This window comes from Lontra canadensis, unplaced genomic scaffold, assembly GCF_010015895.1.
Source record: "Lontra canadensis isolate GAN:19392208 unplaced genomic scaffold, GSC_riverotter_1.0 scaffold125, whole genome shotgun sequence".
Classification (NCBI taxonomy): domain Eukaryota; kingdom Metazoa; phylum Chordata; class Mammalia; order Carnivora; family Mustelidae; genus Lontra; species Lontra canadensis.
This window is the reverse complement of record NW_022631119.1, coordinates 3,310,275-3,328,405: the sequence shown is the minus strand read 5'-3', so window position 1 is coordinate 3,328,405 and position 18,131 is coordinate 3,310,275. Positions and strand designations below refer to the sequence as shown.

The window sequence follows — 18,131 nt, the reverse complement described above, 5'->3', positions numbered from 1 at the left end:
CCACTCCAAAATCCACAGCTCTGATTACATTTCAGATGTTTCTTCCCTTCCTTCACTCTGTCTGAGCCATACAGGCCACCCTGCTGTTCTTCAATCATAATTCTGTTCTTACCTCATAGCCTATGTATCTACTATACCTTTTGCCTGAAATTCCCTCTTTCCAGATAACCACATAGATTGCACTTTCTTTTTTTTTTCTTTTAAAATTTTATTTATTTATTTGACAGAGAGATAGAGAGATCACAAGTAGGCAGAGAGGCAGGCAGAGAGAGAGGGGGAAGCAGGCTCCCCCGCTGAGCAGAGAGCTCGATGCGGGGCTCCATCCCAGGACCCTGGAATCATGACCTGAGCTGAAGGCAGAGGCTTAACCCACTGAGCCACCCAGGCGCCCCTAGATTGCACTTTCTAATAAATGTTAGTGGAAAGGAAGAATGCACCTATTTGGTTCTCCTTCACCTCAGTCTCTCCTTGCCTTCGTTCTCTGCCTTGGGATTTCAGGCACTTGCCCTTTATCCCCAGTACTCTCTACAGAGGTGCCTGCAATCACTCCCAATGCGCCAGGTCTTACATCTCTGTGGGGGCTATAATGCACTGAATATTTATATCTCCCCCAAATTCATATATTGAAATTCTAAGCCCTCAGGCGACAGTATTAGGAGGTGGGGCCTTTGGGGGTGATTAGGTCATGCAGGCAGAGCTGTCTCTTAGAAAAGAGACCTCGGAGAGATCTCCTTTCTGCCCTGTGAGGATACAGCGAGATGATCAACTATGAGCCAGTGGAGTTGCATCAGACACTCGATCTGTAGGAGCCTAGATCCTGAACTTCCCAGTCTCTGGAACTGTGAGAAATAAATTTGTGTCTAGAAGTCACCAATTCTCTGGTACTTTGTTATAGCAGCCCAAATAATCTAAGACAGGAACTTTCGACTTTCCCATCTTTACACTTTTCTTCTGACTGCCCTATTTAACTCCCCTTGTAGTTGATTCTACTTTTTTAAAAAATTATTTACAGGCATGTTCATAGGTTTTCTTAGTCCATAAACGTAATAGCTTAAAATCTTACAATCTTTCCATCACTTAATAACGTACCTCATACAAATTATAAAATCAGTAACTGTTGGTTGGAAGCAGAAATTAATAAATATATGAAATAATGAATTAAAAAGAAAACTGATTCAGGGAAGAGAAGTCTCAAAATTTTAAAGAGAAAAATGACACACAAATCTAAATGCAAAAGAAGAGGGGCAACTGTGTTAGAATTGTATACAAAATAAAGGTAGAACCTGGTCACTGAAGAGGCACAAGGGTTATACTTCCCACTTTGAAATGGGAAGGAAGCATGAAAGAGAAGTATGGAAGTGGGAGGTAGAGGTAAAGGTAGGGACATTTAGACAATTTGGCACAGAGGTCTTACTTTTCTTTACAGGTTTTGACTGTTGATAGAAACGTCCCAGAAAACATCTCACAGAGTTCCTTCTTTTAGAAGCAGCTGGGTTACATCCTTCAATATTCTCTCCTTGCCTGACCATCACACACTCACCTGGAAGCAAGCCCCTTGTCAGCTCTCAGCCAACCATCCAGGCCTCTTTTCCTTGCTCCTGTAAAGATACCACACCTGGCTTAGGAATGCAGAGTCCTACTTCCAAGAGAAATGGTACACTGTTTTACTATGAGAGGCCCAGAATTCAAAATCAAAGAGGAAAGGTCATTATTTAGAGAAGATGGAGCCTCAGTCCCAGCATAGCTGCACATTTTCAACTCTACAGAGCTCAAGCTTTCTCTTTGGGAACAGGGAAATGGAATATATAGGCTAGTTGAAAGGAGCTGAGAAATGCACAATGGGACGAGCAAATATTCCAGAGGGAAGACTGAATTTCTAGAGACAGGCATGCTTACCAACTGAGATCAGGTTGTTATAATTTTCCAAAATCACATTTCTGTACAAATCTCTCTGATCAGAATCCAGGCATTCCCGTTCCTCCTGAGTAAAGTCCATGGACACATCTTTGAACATCAGTACCTGAAAAAATAAATCTGTGTATTAAGGTTATAATAAAAACAAAGGATTTCACATGGGAGGAGAAAAGAAAAAGGTGAACATACAGTTGATAAGAGTGTTTCTAGGAAAGGATAGCTAGAACAAACAGGCTGGGTCTGGATGCCTGGATGTCAGTATGATTTAATTTATGTTCTCAAACTTTCCAATTCCTGAAGATAGATCAAACCACCCATTCACAGTAGGATATTTCCAGTATCCAACCAGGTTTGGGATGTATAAAGACCAGCCAAGTAAAATTGCTCTATTATGTGAAATAGTATAAGCCATCATTTAGTCTAATAACGCTTGGTATATAATTGTCAGAGAGGGTAATTCCCTCCGCTCACTGTTGACCCATTTAGCCCTAACAAAGAAAAAGGGATCACCTCTATAAAAGTATCTTAGAATAAAATTTGATAATAAAAGAAATAAAGAGATGATCCTTTAAAATTTAAGACAAAAAACAGGCTGTACATAAAGTATCAGGAATCAGAAATGCAATGGACTTCTAAATATCACTGTTAAACTCTAGAAAATGATATAAAGACATATTTAGAGCACAGTTTCCCAAACTTAGCCTTGTTGACATTTGGGGCTGGATAATTCTTTGTCTGGGGGGTGGGGGGTGCTGTCCTATGCACTGTTTGTTGGCTATTTAGCAACAACCCTGACCTCCACTAGATGCTGGTAGCACTCTCATCCCAACTTTGACAACCAAAAATATCTGTAGTCATTGCCAAATATCCCTGGAGGGGGTGCAGGTAGGAGCAAAATTGTTCCTGGTTGAGAACCAATTTAAAGTCCAGACAAGCAAAGGCTCCAAATATTCCCCACCTGTTCCTATGCATCTTTGCTTGGAAGTAACAGGTTGTGCTCCATAAAAACCACAGAGTAAACCATCAAAGAGGTATATTAGGCATCCGGATGATGGGAAATAAGAGTCACAGGAGAGAGAGAACAGAAGATTCAGTGCTACTGTGAAAGGAAAGTACCAGGATGACAGCTATGTAAGCAAGTCTGCAGCACAACCACTGGAGTCAGGAACAGTAAAACAAAGAAAACCAGAAGAAAGTACTGAAGAACTAAATGACTGATGATTGTGACAAGATGGAGAATATTACTGATAGCCAAGTGACACTAAGTTTTACACATTCTGATGCGTTAGCACACAAATGTGGAAAACTGAGCAAATAACTTTAAAAGATAACTAGTTCCAGGAAAACAAACAAACAAACAAACAAACATTATTCTAGAAATAATATGTCTGCTTAGTATACTACTTGGCTCAGCTCTAATACTTACACAGTAATAACTACATACATATACTATAGAATTAAGTAAAAATCATGTTATAATCCTGGTGAGAGCAATGTGGGGAAAAGCAAATTTTCCACTCCAACACACAAGGAAGCCAAGAAATAATGACTACTACACTTGATTCCTCCACAAACAGTAAAATAAGAATAAATGGAAATACCAGTATAAATATTGAGGGCAGTTAGTTGACTTAATCTTTCTTCTCATTTTGGTATTTGGCACTAATAAGACCTTTAAAGTCTCTCTGTCTGGGCTCTAACAATAAGATTCTCAAACAACTTAGGCTCTGGTATAATTCAACCTGTAACTAGGCATCACTAAACTGTAACAAATGTTCCTGGTTTCTGAGTTCCCAAAATCTGTTGAAAGATTCACAAAGAGGCTGAAGTCCAATGAACTCTGAACAACACCAACCTAACTCCCATTTTGTCTGACTAGACAGTCTGTGGAGATGATCATAATCTTCCAGATGTGAAGAGCACTTCCCACTCAAGTGCTCTACTCAACCTCATCACATCATAGTCCAGGTAAAATAGGTTCTTTTAGCAAAGAATATCTTCCTTTTCCTCCCTGTGCACTTCTGCTCTATCAACATTCCTTACCCCATGTGGAAAAACAACGACTTATAGAAAAAAAAAAAAAAAGTCGTGAACACTTGTTGCCATTTGGAGGGGGCATCTAGGCAACAAGGCTGAGTAGATGGGATGGAAGAAATGGTCAGGAGGTCCTGAAAGAGATGCTCCTATCTAGAAAAGAGCAGGATAAAGAAGGCAAAGGCTCACTGTGTTTCAGGAAACAGAAAGGAAGCATCACCTCACCTGGATCTTGGCTTTCAGTCTTGCACCACGTGCAGTCGTCCTCGGGGCTCCCCTTCTGGAAAAGGGCAGAGTTCTGACCCTGCAGGGCTAGCAGAGCAACGTGGGCTTCGATTTCCAGAACAACCCGGTTCAAAGGGTAGTCCTATTCTCTTCTTCCCCGTTGTCCATTCTCTCCACTTCACACAGATACACTGACAGGGATGGGACAGAGAATGGACAAATTCCACCCAAGACCAAGGCTCCAGCTGCAGCAGAATGGCCTCTGGGCAGCTGGCCGTGTCTGGAGATGCCAACGCAAATGCCCCCTACCCGGCATCACCTTGCTTCTGAGCATTTCTCTGTCCCTGCTACAGCTGGGGCGCAGGACTCCTGGAGACTAGATCTACAGCAGAAAAACCTGCCGCAATCAAGATCCTGAGCTGGAGACGCGCCCCAATTCAGGTCCCATATCAAAGAACCGAGGACACCTCTGTCCTCAAGAAGGCGGTGGCTCCCAGAAGCACAGCTGGTCAGTCCCAGTCGCCCCCACACGTAATCAACATCCCTATGTTAAAGGCGCAGCTCGCAGGTAACTCCGCGGCAACAAATGCACAAACTGACAGGATATGCGGCCTCCAGTCGCAAGTTAATGCTTGAGCCCATTGGGATCAGTGAGCCTTTCAGCCCCAAGAAGTCTGGCAGTGCGAAGAAGGGACTGGAATTCAGCGGGCGCCACAAGCAAAGGTACCAACAAGGCGAAAGATAAAACTCTTTACCAAATGGCATCGGCGCCTGTGCGACTTGGAGGCGTTTGCGAGACCTGAACTACAATCTCCAGAATCCTTTGAGCGCACTCTACCCTTGACAGCACCAACTTGGCTCTAAATGCCTGTGCCTAGGGCCGACTGCCCTCCTTGGTGAACCAGCGCTGTGAGATGGGTCATTGTTTTCCAGAGTACTGTTGTTAACCAGAAATTAATGTTACTTAGTGACCACTGCCTGAGAGGCAGAAGGCTGCCAATGCCCTTGGCTCACTCGATCCCATCTGGGGAATCATTACTCTGTTCTACAGACTTTGGAAACCAGAGTCAAAAAAGTTTAGTGATAGTCAGAGAGTAGAAACGGATTACAACCCAAGATTGATTTTTTTAATGATTTAAAATTTTTGTCCATGATTGACTAATTTTTGCATATGGAAGTAAAAGATAAATTACATAAGGTGAAAACTGAACCCCTTGCAAACTTGTCTCCTGGACACCCAATACTCTCCAAGCAACCAGTGCATTCACCACTCTCCAACCACAACAATAGGTGTGCGGTTGCTTGTTTATATGTGTGTGTCTGATAAATATGGTAGATAAATATGGTAGACTTTTAACAAAAATATTAGCTAACCCTTTTGCTACTACACTAGTGCCATAAATTATATTCTTGTTTCTTGTGGATATGTCTCCGGGCATCTGTTGCAAAAATTTTGGAGAAATGTGTACCTGCACTTTTTTTGATAGGTATTTGCTACTGCTCCCATTAAGTTATAGCAATTTAACTGTCCAACAGCAACATGTGTAGATCCCTGTTTACCCAGCCTGTGGCTAAAATATTAGATACCACATTTATTTTTTCAGTCTGATAAGTGAAAACTACATCTCTAAATTATATATATCTTATTGGGAAAGGAGATGAAAATCTTTCCAAAGGAATAAAAATTCCTTTGCAGCTTTTCTTCTATATTTTCTTCATACTCACCTGTTTTCTGTTAGATCATTGTTTATACTTTCTCTTAATGATTTGTAGTACCTTTTTTGTTATTAAGTAATATAGACAGTTTTCCTTTTTTAAATTAACATATAATGTATTATTAGCCCCAGGGGTACATGTAGACAGTTTCCTGTTTAAAAATTCCCTCAGCTTGGGATTTATATTTTTTCAATAGTGTTTCAAATATCTTGCCATGCCAAAGTAGACAAATAGATTTTACTACAATGTCTTCATGGTTTTAAGTTAACTTCACATTATTATTTTCTTCCATGGTTTTATCTAGGATTTTTTGTTTCAATTCTTTTTTTTTAAGATTTTATTTATTTATTTGACAGAGAGAGAGAGAGAGATCACAAGCAGGCAGAGCAGCAGGCAGAGAGAGAGAGGGAAACAGGCCCCTTGCCAAGCAGAGAGCCCGATGCAGGGCTCAATCCCAGGACCCTGAGATCATGACCTGAGCCAAAGGCTAGAGGCTCAACCCACCGAGCCACTCAGGCACCCCTTGGTTTCAGTTCTTAATCTACATCTTTGATCCATCTGCATTTTAGTTTGCTTGGAGCTGCACATTAGGGATCCAATTTTTTTCTCTCTTTCCCATGTGGCTAACCAATTAGATAAGGCCATTAAATGTATAATCTATGTTTTACAGACATGTCCATATTTTACACATGTCCTATAAATTGGCATTTGTCTAATACAACCACATTAAATATACTTTGGAAATTTAGCAGTTGATCACACAATATTATAATCTAATATATGGTACATATTCAAATTTCTCCCAATTATCCCAACAGTTCTTTTAAATTTCATTTATTGTAAGTGATCTCTACACCCAGTGTGGGGCTCGAACTCACAACCCCAAGATCAAGAGTCACATGCTATTTCAACTGGGCCAGTCAGGTGCCCCCCAACAATGATTTTAAAGTTTCTTTTAAAATCCAACATACAAAAGTCATGCATTGCATTTAGTTGGCATATCTCATTAGTCTGCTTAGCTCTAGAACAGTTCACAGCTCTCTTGTACCTCAAAACTTCATATTTTTGGTATCCAGACCACTTTTCTCCCCCAGAATGTTCTTCTACACATTTAAGAAAATTATTTCCCCTTGTTGAACTTCAGGCTAAATATTTTTTTTTAATTTATTCGTCAGAGAGAAGGAGAGAGAGAGAGAGCACACAAGCAGGCCGAGAGGCAGGCAGAGGCGGAGAGAGAAGCAGGCTCCTGCCGAGCTAGGAGCCCATGCGGGACTCGATCCCAGGACTCCGGGATCATGACCTGAGCCGAAGGCAGCGGCCTAACCCACTGAGCCACACAGGCGTCCCCAGGCTAAATATTTTTGACAAGAATACTCCATGGGTGATATTGTGCCCTTCCCAATGTATCATATCAGAGGCCACTTGATGTCACTTTTTCCCATTCCTGATGTTAATTTATTTCCTTAAGGTTGTAGTCAACAGTCTTATCAATTTAGAAGTATACCTTCTCTTTTTATTTTTAAGTAAACTACGGAACTTTCAGATTGTTTGAATATGGATACAAATTTGTCCTATCTTTGCCATATGGCTACTAAAAACATTTGTTGTAAAACCTATACATAACATATACATATAATACATCTAACTCCTCAAGATTCAAAGGGTATTAAATGATCCAAAATGCCTTCATTATCATATACTATCTTTCCTACGTGCTTGGATCAATAGCTGGATTTTGAAGTACTTCTAGTGTTCTATTATATTTTTGCTAGAGCTACACTCCTAATTATTATGGAGTTATAATACATCTTAATATCTGATGGTCCTAATTATCCAATTCTTCTCCTCCTTCTTCAGAATTGTACTGGTTATTCTTATTTCTTTATTTTTCCATTAGAATTAGTTCATATGTCTAAAAAAATTCCTGGGTATTTTTAATTGAGATTACATCACATTTATAACCTAAGGAATTATGATTTCTTAATGATGTCAGTACTGCAATTGCAGATGTTATATCCTTTCATTTTTTCATTTTCTGATTGCTTTGGAAAATTTTTATTTATTTCAGATAATGATTATGGACATTTCTGTTTAATTTTTTTCTTCATAGCTCATTTTTTTGTGACTACCATAAAAGCACTTTTTTATCCTATGGGATCTTCCATTTTAAAAGAATATTTGTATCAAGAAATTAAAAATAGAGCTTCCCTATGACCCTGCAATTGCACTACTGGATATTTACCCCAAAGATACAGATGTAGTGAAAAGAAGGGCCATCTGTACCCCAATGTTTATAGCAGCAATGGTCATGGTCGTCAAACTGTGGAAAGAAGAAAGAACCAAGATGCTCTTCAACGGACGGATGGATAAGGAAGATGTGGTCCATATACACTATGGAGTATTATGCCTCCATCAGAAAGGATGAATACCCAACTTTTGTAGCAACATGGACGGGACTGGAAGAGATAATGCTGAGTGAAATAAGTCAAGCAGAGAGAGTCAATTATCATATGGTTTCACTTATTTGTGGAGCATAACAAATAACATGGAGGACATGGGGAGAAGGAGAGGAGAAGGGAGTTGAGGGAAATTGGAAGGGGAGGTGAACCATGAGAGACTATGGACTCTGAAAAACAATCTGAGGGTTTTGAAGGGGCGGGGGGGTGAGAGGTTGGGGAAGCCAGGTGGTGGGTATTGGAGAGGGCACGGATTGCATGGAGCACTGGGTGTGGTGCACAAACAATGAATACTGTTACGCTGAAAAGAAATTTAAAAAAAAAAGTAAAAAAAAAGAATATTTGTACATGAGGGTGCCTGGGTGGCTCAGTCAGTTAAGCATCTGCCTTTGGCTCAGGTCAGTATCCCAGAATTCTGGGATTGAGTCCTGCATCAGGCTCCCTGCTCGGTGGGGAGTCTGCTCCTTCCTCTACCCCTCCACCACTCCCTGATCCCTGCTCATGCTCTCTCTCTCTCTCAAAAATAAATAAAATCTTTTAAAAAAATTTTAGAAAAGAATATTTGTACATGGGTGCATTGACTTCTCTATGTTAATTTTCTACCAAGGCAACTTCAAATTGGTCTCTCATCATAGTTTAATGTGCAAAAGGGTGATAAAATGCAACTTTTTTTCTCCTAGATCTAGATGAAGCCACAGAGTACCTGGTGCCAACTCTTCCTGTCTGGGGATATCACTGTAGGGTATGCAGCAGAGCCAATGAACACCAAGTTTTCTCCTATAATTCAATAACTGAAAGATAATTTATGCCATGGGACTGTGTGGTATAATTTCTTGCAATGACAAAAATGTTCTACAATATGCTGCCCAACACAATGGCCACTGGCTGCATGCAACTGTTGAGCACTTGAAATGTGCCTAATGAGACAGAGAAAATGAAGTTTAAATTTTATTTACTTTAAATCTAAATTTAACTAACTACATGTATCTACTGGTTAATGTTTTGAACACTAAGGAGTAAAGATGTCAAAGATGATGAAAAGTGGGATTGTTTCTTAGATAAAGAATTACTTAGAAGTGTGAGGCAGCTAGGGATAGGCAGAAAGGAGGGATAAAGCAGATGCTGGCCACTCCCAAGAGTTAACAGCCGCACCTTCAGAGCCACCTCCAAGTGGCCTAACCACAGAGCTGGCTCAAAAGCCACAAGAGAATGTCCAAGAACTGAGCATGCACACAAAAGGTGCCACCTTAGTTTAAGTAACTTTAAGGTCACAGCAAAAGCTCACTAGAAACTCATAAATATACACTTGTAAATAAATACAAGTATAAGTAAAAACAATTATGACAGAATGCATCATGGGTAGGCACATGCACAGAAGCCAATATGTTCTATAACCACAATCAATGAAAATTGTCAATCCAAGCCAAATTTACCTTTGCAGGAAACAGGCTTAAAAGGATGCAGCTAGAGCTTCTGGAGGTCATTGCCACTCTCACTCCAGCTAGCCCACTTTCTCTCGAGTGTACTATACTTACCCACTCAATAAACTCTATCTATCCCTTCTGGTCTCAGGTTTCCCAATACTTTGGTGCATCTGGGACAAGAACCGAGGGACCTGGTAACAAAAGTTGTTGTTTTGTGTGGTGTGTTCCTACCCTCACGAATGAAAAGATGGTTGCTTTCCTCTTGCCTCAAAAACAAGCAATAAGGCCACTGAAGCAGTTAGTATCTTATCTCTGTACGTCAACCCTAACACCTCCATACATTGCTTCTAATGAATAAAATGTGGCAAAAATGATGGTATATCATCTCCATAATTATGTTAAGTTATATGGCAAAGGTGAAGGATTTGGGCAGATATAATCAAGGTCCCTAAACAGTTTAAGTGAATCAAAAAGGAGATGATCCTGAATGGGTAGGATCTGAGAGATGTAGCTTTTAAAACATCTATAGGTCGGAGAGAGAAGTAAAAATATCTTCTGCTGCTATTGAAGAAGCAAGCCACCATTGCACAGCTTCGAGAAAATTAATTCTTCCAACAAACATGTGAACTTGGAGGATGACCCTGGGCATTCAGTGAGACACTACCCCCAGCTGACAGCCCAACTGCCACCTTGTAAGACCCTGAGCAGAGGACCCAGCTAAGCCATGCCCTCACATGTGCCCATTAAAACTTTGAGATAATAATCATGTATTGATTTAAGCTGCCAAAATCATGGCAATTTGTTATGCAGCAACAGAAAAGTAATAAGTTCTATTATTGGCCATAGTTCCTAGTAGAAGCTGTTGATTTTAGTTCACAGTTGTTCCAAACTCCTCGGAACCACCTGTATCATACCTCCTCAGAGACACCAGCACTAACCAAGCTAAACCCCATTCTTTTTTTTTTTAAAGCTTTATTTATTTATTTGACAGAGAGAGAAAGATCATAAGTAGGCAAAGAGGCAGGCAGAGAGAGAGGGGAAAGCAGGCTCCTGCTGAGCAGAGAGCCTGATGCAGGGCTCGATACCAGGACCCCAAGACCATGACCTGAGCCGAAGGCAGAGGCTTAACCCACTGAGCCACCCAGGCACCCCGCTAAACCCCATTCTTAAAGCAGTTTGAGTCCCAGATAAATGGAAACTTCCTCTTTATCCCTGTAGCACCAGTACAAGATTTCAAGTATTAATTATTGCAATACATAAGTGGATTTTTTTTATTTTTTTATATGTCTGGATTTAGAGTTATAAGTTCTATGAGTAATTTTGTCACCTCCCACAGGTTCTCCTGTGTAGGATTCTCAGCAAACTTTATGTTCAAAGAAATCACAATTTATTCATATTTCATCCTTCGCAAAATGTTAGTTTAAACATGCATTGGATCAAGAGTCAGATGTTCCTATAATCCAGTACTATTTTTTAATCAGCCAGACAATATGGGTAATAACACTTTCAATAATGTTTCATGCTGACATAAATGTTACGATTTGACATGTAAGGTTAGATATGAATAAAGGTATTACTCACTATATTTTATGGTTTTTTTCTTCATGACCAAGAAGGAATGAATTACAATGACTTTGCTATATTCACTGGTAGTTTAGCATTTTCCTCTAATATTAAACTTCTGATATTAAACCAATTACACAGCATAGTTAAAAGCCTTTCCATAAATAATAAAATAGCCAAAGAAAAAAATAATCTTAACAATGGATTATTTTACTGAGTATGTTAAAGTTTCAATTATAAGCATTTGTGTAAATTAACTCATTTGGTCCTTACAAAACCCAAGTATGCTAGTGAATATAGTCATTCTCATTTCACATAAAGTATAATAATATATAGGAATATGTTTTTAATAGAAATACATCACAATGGAAATGAATAATTTTTTTAAAAAATTAATGTCCCCACATTATATTTGGGCAAAGTCATTAGGAAAACTGCACAGAATGGAAGAGAGAAAAATGGCATAACACAGTACGATCAAAGGGAAGCCAGTTTAATCTGTCATGTTTAAAATGTAAAAGGTATGTATGGATTATTTCAAAAACAATGAAAAAAAGACAAAAAAATACAGGGAGCCAAGTAGGATGCTAAAAATGACATTCCTTATAAACACCAAAAGTGGAGTCAGTCATAGTATCTGACCATAAAAGCTTGGTAAAAATAATGGTACAGTCATATATATTAACACTATTAATATACTTAATCACATGGAATGTCCTATATGACATATCTTGTCATTAAAAGGCAATTTATGAGGCAATTTGAATAATGTGATTACACTTTAATAAATTTATAAAAGGATTTGTTCCAACAATTTGACAATAGTTATAGCCCCTTTGGGGGATGAAAGTTAACTCTATTGGATTTTTGTAGAATTTAAAAATTTAGAGAAAATTATTATAATAAAATACCATATTTATGAAATAAAAATATTAATTTATACACAAAAATCATTCTATCACTTTATCAATATTAAAAATATGTCTTAAAGTAATGATATTTTATTTTTTTAAAGATTTTATTTTTAAGTAATCTCTTCACTCAACATGGGGTTCAAACTCACAACCCTGAGATCAAGAGCTGCATGCTCCTCTGACTGAGCCAGTCTGGAACCACTTAAAATAACAATATTTTAAATAAAATGGTACAGATGCAAAGATGTGCAGGTAAAAGTTTATTATAAAAAGATCAATTGAAGAGTTTCCAAATTGGATGTTCGGGTATAAAAAGATTCATTAAGTCCAAGTTTATAACACTAAAAATATAAAATGTCACAAAACTGTGCACAAATAGCATCATGAAATAGTTACTGAGTAAGTTGTGCTGTGTTAAGAATTTTGGTGATATCCAAGATCTATAGACTCTTCATATTCACACCCCAAAACCAGATAATCATGACAAAAATTGGGCAGAAGACATGAACAGACACTTCTACAAAGAAGACATACAAATGGCTAATAGACACATGAAAAAATGTTCATCATCATTCGCCATCAGGGAAATTTAAATCAAAAACCACATTTAGATGCCACCTTACACCAGTTAGAATGGCCAAAATTAACAGGACAGGAAACAACAAGTGTTGGAGAGGAAGTGGAGAAAGCAGAACCCTCTTACACTGTTGGCGGGAATGCAAGTTGGTGCAACCACTTTGGAAAACAGTGTGGAGATTCCTCAAAAATTTAAAAATAGAGCTACCCTATGACACTGCAATTGCACTACTGGTATTTACTCCAAAGATACAGATGTAGTGAAAAGAAGAGCCATCTGTACCCTAATGTTCATAGCAGCAATGGCCACAATCACCAAACTGGATAGAGCCAAGATGCCCTTCAACAGATGAATGGATAAAGAAGATATGGTCCATACATACAATGGAATATTATGCCTCCATCAAAAAGGATGAATATCCAACTTTTGTGTCAACATGGACGGGACTGGAAGAGATTATGCTGACTGAAATAAGTCAAGCAGAGAAAGTCAATTATCATATGGTTTCATTTACTTGTGGAGCATAAGGAATAACATGGAGGACATTAGGAGAAGGAAAGGAAAAGTGAATTGGGGTAAATTGGAGGGGTAGATGAACCATGAGAGACTGTGGACTCTGATGGTTTTGGAAGGTTTTGGAAGGGAGGAGGGTGGGAGAATGGGTGAACCTGATGGTGGGTATTAAGGATGGCATGGAGCACTGGGTGTGGTGCATAAACAATTAACGTTGGAAACGGAAAAAAATAAAATAAATAAATAAATAAAATACTAAAAAAAAGAATTTTGGTGAGAACAAAATAAATTCAAAAATTTAATGTACAACTTATGATAAAACAGTGTTTTAGCTATGCATAAACCAAACTACTTATAGCCATATAAAAAATAAAATGGATTTAAAGTATTTTAAAATACGAAAAATGCAACAAAAAGATTTTTCACTTTTCTCCAGTCATGATAAAAAGTTTTTAAAATTTAGAAAGAATGAGCCATTGGTAGAACCCTTCCAATATTCATTTTATTCTTATGGTAGTTAAACCGTGAAACACAGAAGGCATTCTCTATTTATTATATTTCTATATTTTCTTACCAATAAATTCTTAGGATTTCTTCTATTACATATCTGTGGTTTCTCCTTCATTTCATGTTACCTGAAAGATATGCCTAAATGTCTTACAAAGCTTTCTTTCATACTATTTCTTACCATTATGAACTTTTTGGTGGCGATGAAGATTTGAGCCTCTTGCAAAAGCCTTCCCACATTCCTTACACTCATAGGGTTTCTCACCAGTATGAATTCTTTGATGCAGAATAAGGTCTGAAGAACGAAGAAAGGCTTTCCCACATTTGTTACAAGTATATGGTTTATCACCAGTATGAATTTGCTGATGCCGGGTCAGGTATGTTGCACAAGTGAAAACTCTCCCACATTCATTACATTCCCAGGCTTTCTCATCAGTGTGAATTTTCTGATGCTTTATGAGTACTGAATCTCTACTCAAGATCTTTCCACATTCCTTACATTCATACAATTTCTCATCAGCATGAATTAACTTGTGTCGAGAAAGTTCTGATGAACGACGAAAGGCCCTTCCACATTCCTTACACTCATAGGGTTTCTCACCAGTATGAATTCTCTGATGTTGAGTAAGGTCTGAATACTGACGAAAGGCCTTCCCACATTCCTTACATAAGTAGGGTTTCTCACCTGAGTGAATTCTCTGATGTGCTGTAAGTATTGAGCCAGTACTAAAGGCTCTTCCACATTCCTTACATTTGTACGGTTTCTCACCAGTATGAACTCTCTGATGACGAATAAAGGCTGAAACATTACTAAATGCCCTAACACAATACTTACATTTATAAGGTTTCTCACCAGTATGAATTCTTTGATGTTGAGTAAGGTATGAAGAATGATGAAAGCCTTTTCCACATTCTTTACATTCATTGGGTTTCTCACCTGTGTGAATCCTCTGATGTACTCTAAATATTGAACTAGTACTAAAAGCCTTTCCACATTCATTACACTCATAGGGTTTTTCACCGGTATGAATCCTCTGATGATGAATAAGGGCTGTACCATTACCAAATTCTCTAACACACTCCTTACACTTAAAGGGTTTCTCACTTGTATGAATGCTATGACGTAGAAAAAACTATGAGGCACTAGTAAAGACGTTCCCACTTTCCTTAAATTCATTAGATTTCTCTGTAGTAAAAATTATTTGATGTTGCATAAATTCTGAATCACTATTCAAAGAATCCCTACATTCCTCATATTTATAGGGTCTCATGCCAATATGCACTGAATGATATGAACTAAGTTTTGAAGTTCTATTAAGGGCCTTCCCATATTTCTTATAGTCATATAATTCCTTGCCAGTATGACCTTCTTGATGTGTAGTAATTTTTGAGTCCTGTCCATAGGCATTTTTATATTTTTGGCATTCATAAGATTTCTCTTTGGTATTAAATGTTTGATGTCGAGGGAGAGATGTATGCTGAATGAAAGGGGACATGTCTTCAGAGGTACATGAGACTTGGCTAAAATGTCTTTCCTGAGATCCCTGTTTAAGACCATGCTTTGTATATCCTTCCATTATAACCCATTGGGATGAATCTATTTTATAGCCATTCTTTTTCAGAGATAATTTCTTGTTCTCACACCTAGATTTATATTCTGAAAGAAAGCACAAATAAAAACATTCACTTTTGGGGGCGAGGAAGAAGACACAAAACTTATAAAAGGCAGAATTACATTGACATTAATGTTTATAATGCAAATAGGATTTATAGATCTTATATGGTGGTGCAATTTGAGAGATAAAGTATAGAAATTGAAAAGTGAAATAGGAAGTCATGGGGGGGAAGGGATCAGAAAAAGATGAAGTCAATGATTCTTAAATTTTGGAATAAATTCAAAGTATACTTTGGCAAAAACCCAAAAGTCTGATAATTTAGTCTGTTAGAGGCTATTTAGGTAAGTAACCTCTCTCATACATTCAGGGTAGTGAATAAAAATGGTACAATTATCATACAGGGCTATTTGCCAGTTTCTAGCAAAATTAGGTAAGCAGGGCGCCTGGGTGGCTCAGTGGGTTAAGCCGCTGCCTTCGGCTCAGGTCATGATCTCAGGGTCCTGGGATCGAGTCCCACATCGGGCTCTCTGCTCAGCAGGGAGCCTGCTTCTCTCTCTCTGCCTGCCTGCCTCTCTGTCTACTTGTGATCTCTCTCTGTCAAATAAATAAATAAAATCTTTAAAAAAAAAAAAATTAGGTAAGCATTTTTCCTTGAGCAAGCAATTCCAATTCTAGGAACCCAAACATATACTTTGGGAAAGAATCTGAAGAGGTTTATGCAGAAGGTTATCCACTACAGAACTATTTGTAAGAGCAAATGACTATAATGAATCCAAATAGCCACCAACTTAATACTACTTGAACTCAGTATAGTACATGCACACAGTAGAGTTCTAAGTAACTGTATAAAGAAATGAGAAGTATCTGTATATTCCTATTGAATGTACTTCATGATTTTTTCTTTTCTCTTTTTTAAAAAAAGATTTTATTTATTCATTTGACGGACAGAGATCACAAGTCGGCAGAGAGTCAGGCAGAGAGAGAGGAAGGGAAGCAGGCTCCCTCCTGAGCAGAGAGCCCGATGCGGGGTTCGATGCGGGGCTCGATGCGGGGCTCGATCCCAGGACCCTGAGATCATGACCTGAGACGAAGGCAGAGGCTTTAACCCACTGAGCCACCCAGGTGCCCCAATCTTCATGATTTTTAACATAGAAGAACAAGGTGGAGTAAACTGTATAGTGTATGCTGCTACCATTTATATAAGGAGATATATGAAGATATAGGTGCTCACCTTAAACAAAACAAAGAAAGGATAAATCATGAAGTTTATGAAAGGTATACTATATTGGAAGGGATGAAAACAATGGGGATGGGTAAATTCAAATAAACCACAAAAATGTAGGGGAAATTGGTATTAGGTGAGGAATATAGGAACTCTCTATATTATTTTTACAACTTTTTTTGAATATATAAAATGATTCCAAAATTTAAAAAAAAATTAGAGAAGAAAAAAAGGTTATGCCAATAAAAACCATGAAAAAAGATGAACAACACATAATAGTGCTGTTTCTATTGAACACTTCCTGAAAGGTACAGCCACAGTGATAAGACTAGACAGGAGCATTTTGTTACAAGCACAAGAAAGCAAGAAACACAATTGAAAATATTTACAAATTTTATGACTGTCTGCATGGAAACTCTACTAATTATTAGAATTGTTAATTCCAATAATTAATTAGTTATGGCAAAAATCAATATATAATACCAAGAAAGATAAGTCAATTTTATACATTTAAAAATTTTTTGCCAATGTATCTGTATGGAATGATTTCCAAAACAACCTGTTCATAATTATTAAAAGAAAACCAGGACAGGGTGTCTGGGTGGGTCAGACAGTTGAGTGTCCAACTCTTGATTTTAGCTTAGGTCATGATCTCAGGATCATGAAATGGAGCTGGCCTCAGGCTCCAAGTTGATTGGAGCCTGCTTAAGATTTTCTCTCTCCCTCTACCCTTCCCCCACTTGTGTAATATCTCATGTAAAAGAGGGAAGGAGAATTGGGAATATAAATATGAACATGCTCTATTTCTGAAAAAATAAAGGCTGAAAGGATTAATCAGACTACCCAAACCCCCTTTTTCCAAAAAGTTACCTAGAGAGAGAGTGGCAATGAATGAAGCAGATAGGATTGCAAACCTAACTTTAAAAATATATATATATGTATATATATATATATACATATATATATATTTTAAAGATTTTATTTATTTATTTGACAGACAGATATCACAAGTAGGCAGAGAAGCAGGCAGAGAGAGAGGAGGAAGCAGGCTCCCTGTTGAGCAGAGAGCCCGATGTGGGGCTCGATCCCAGGACCCTGGGATCATGACCTGAGCGAAAGGCAGAGGCTTTATACACAGAGCCACCCAGGTGCCCCTCTAAGTATATCTTTATATTGACTTTTAAAGCATATAAGTGCTTTATATATTCCAATTACAAACTAAAAATAATCTAAACTTAACAGTTAAGATAAAGACCTCAATGTGAGACAGGAATCTATCAGAATCCTAGAGGAGAATATAGGCAGTAACCTCTTCAATATCAGCCACACCAACTTCTTTCAAACTATGTCTCCAAAGGCAAAGGAAACAAAAGCAAAAATGAACTTTTGGGACTTCATCAAAATCAAAAGCTTCTGCACAGCAAAGGAAACAGTCAACAAAACAAAGAGG

General features: G+C 38.1%; 1 protein-coding gene across 1 annotated transcript in view; it reads right to left on the bottom strand.

The window, feature by feature from the left end:
- Positions 1-13,935: 13,935 nt before the first annotated feature.
- LOC116857596 (zinc finger protein 383-like) overlaps positions 13,936-18,131 on the bottom strand; it is a 65,737-nt gene continuing 61,541 nt past the window's right edge. The window contains 1 exon segment of the mRNA XM_032841840.1: positions 13,936-15,500. Coding sequence (XP_032697731.1) covers positions 13,936-15,500 — 1,565 coding nt within the window.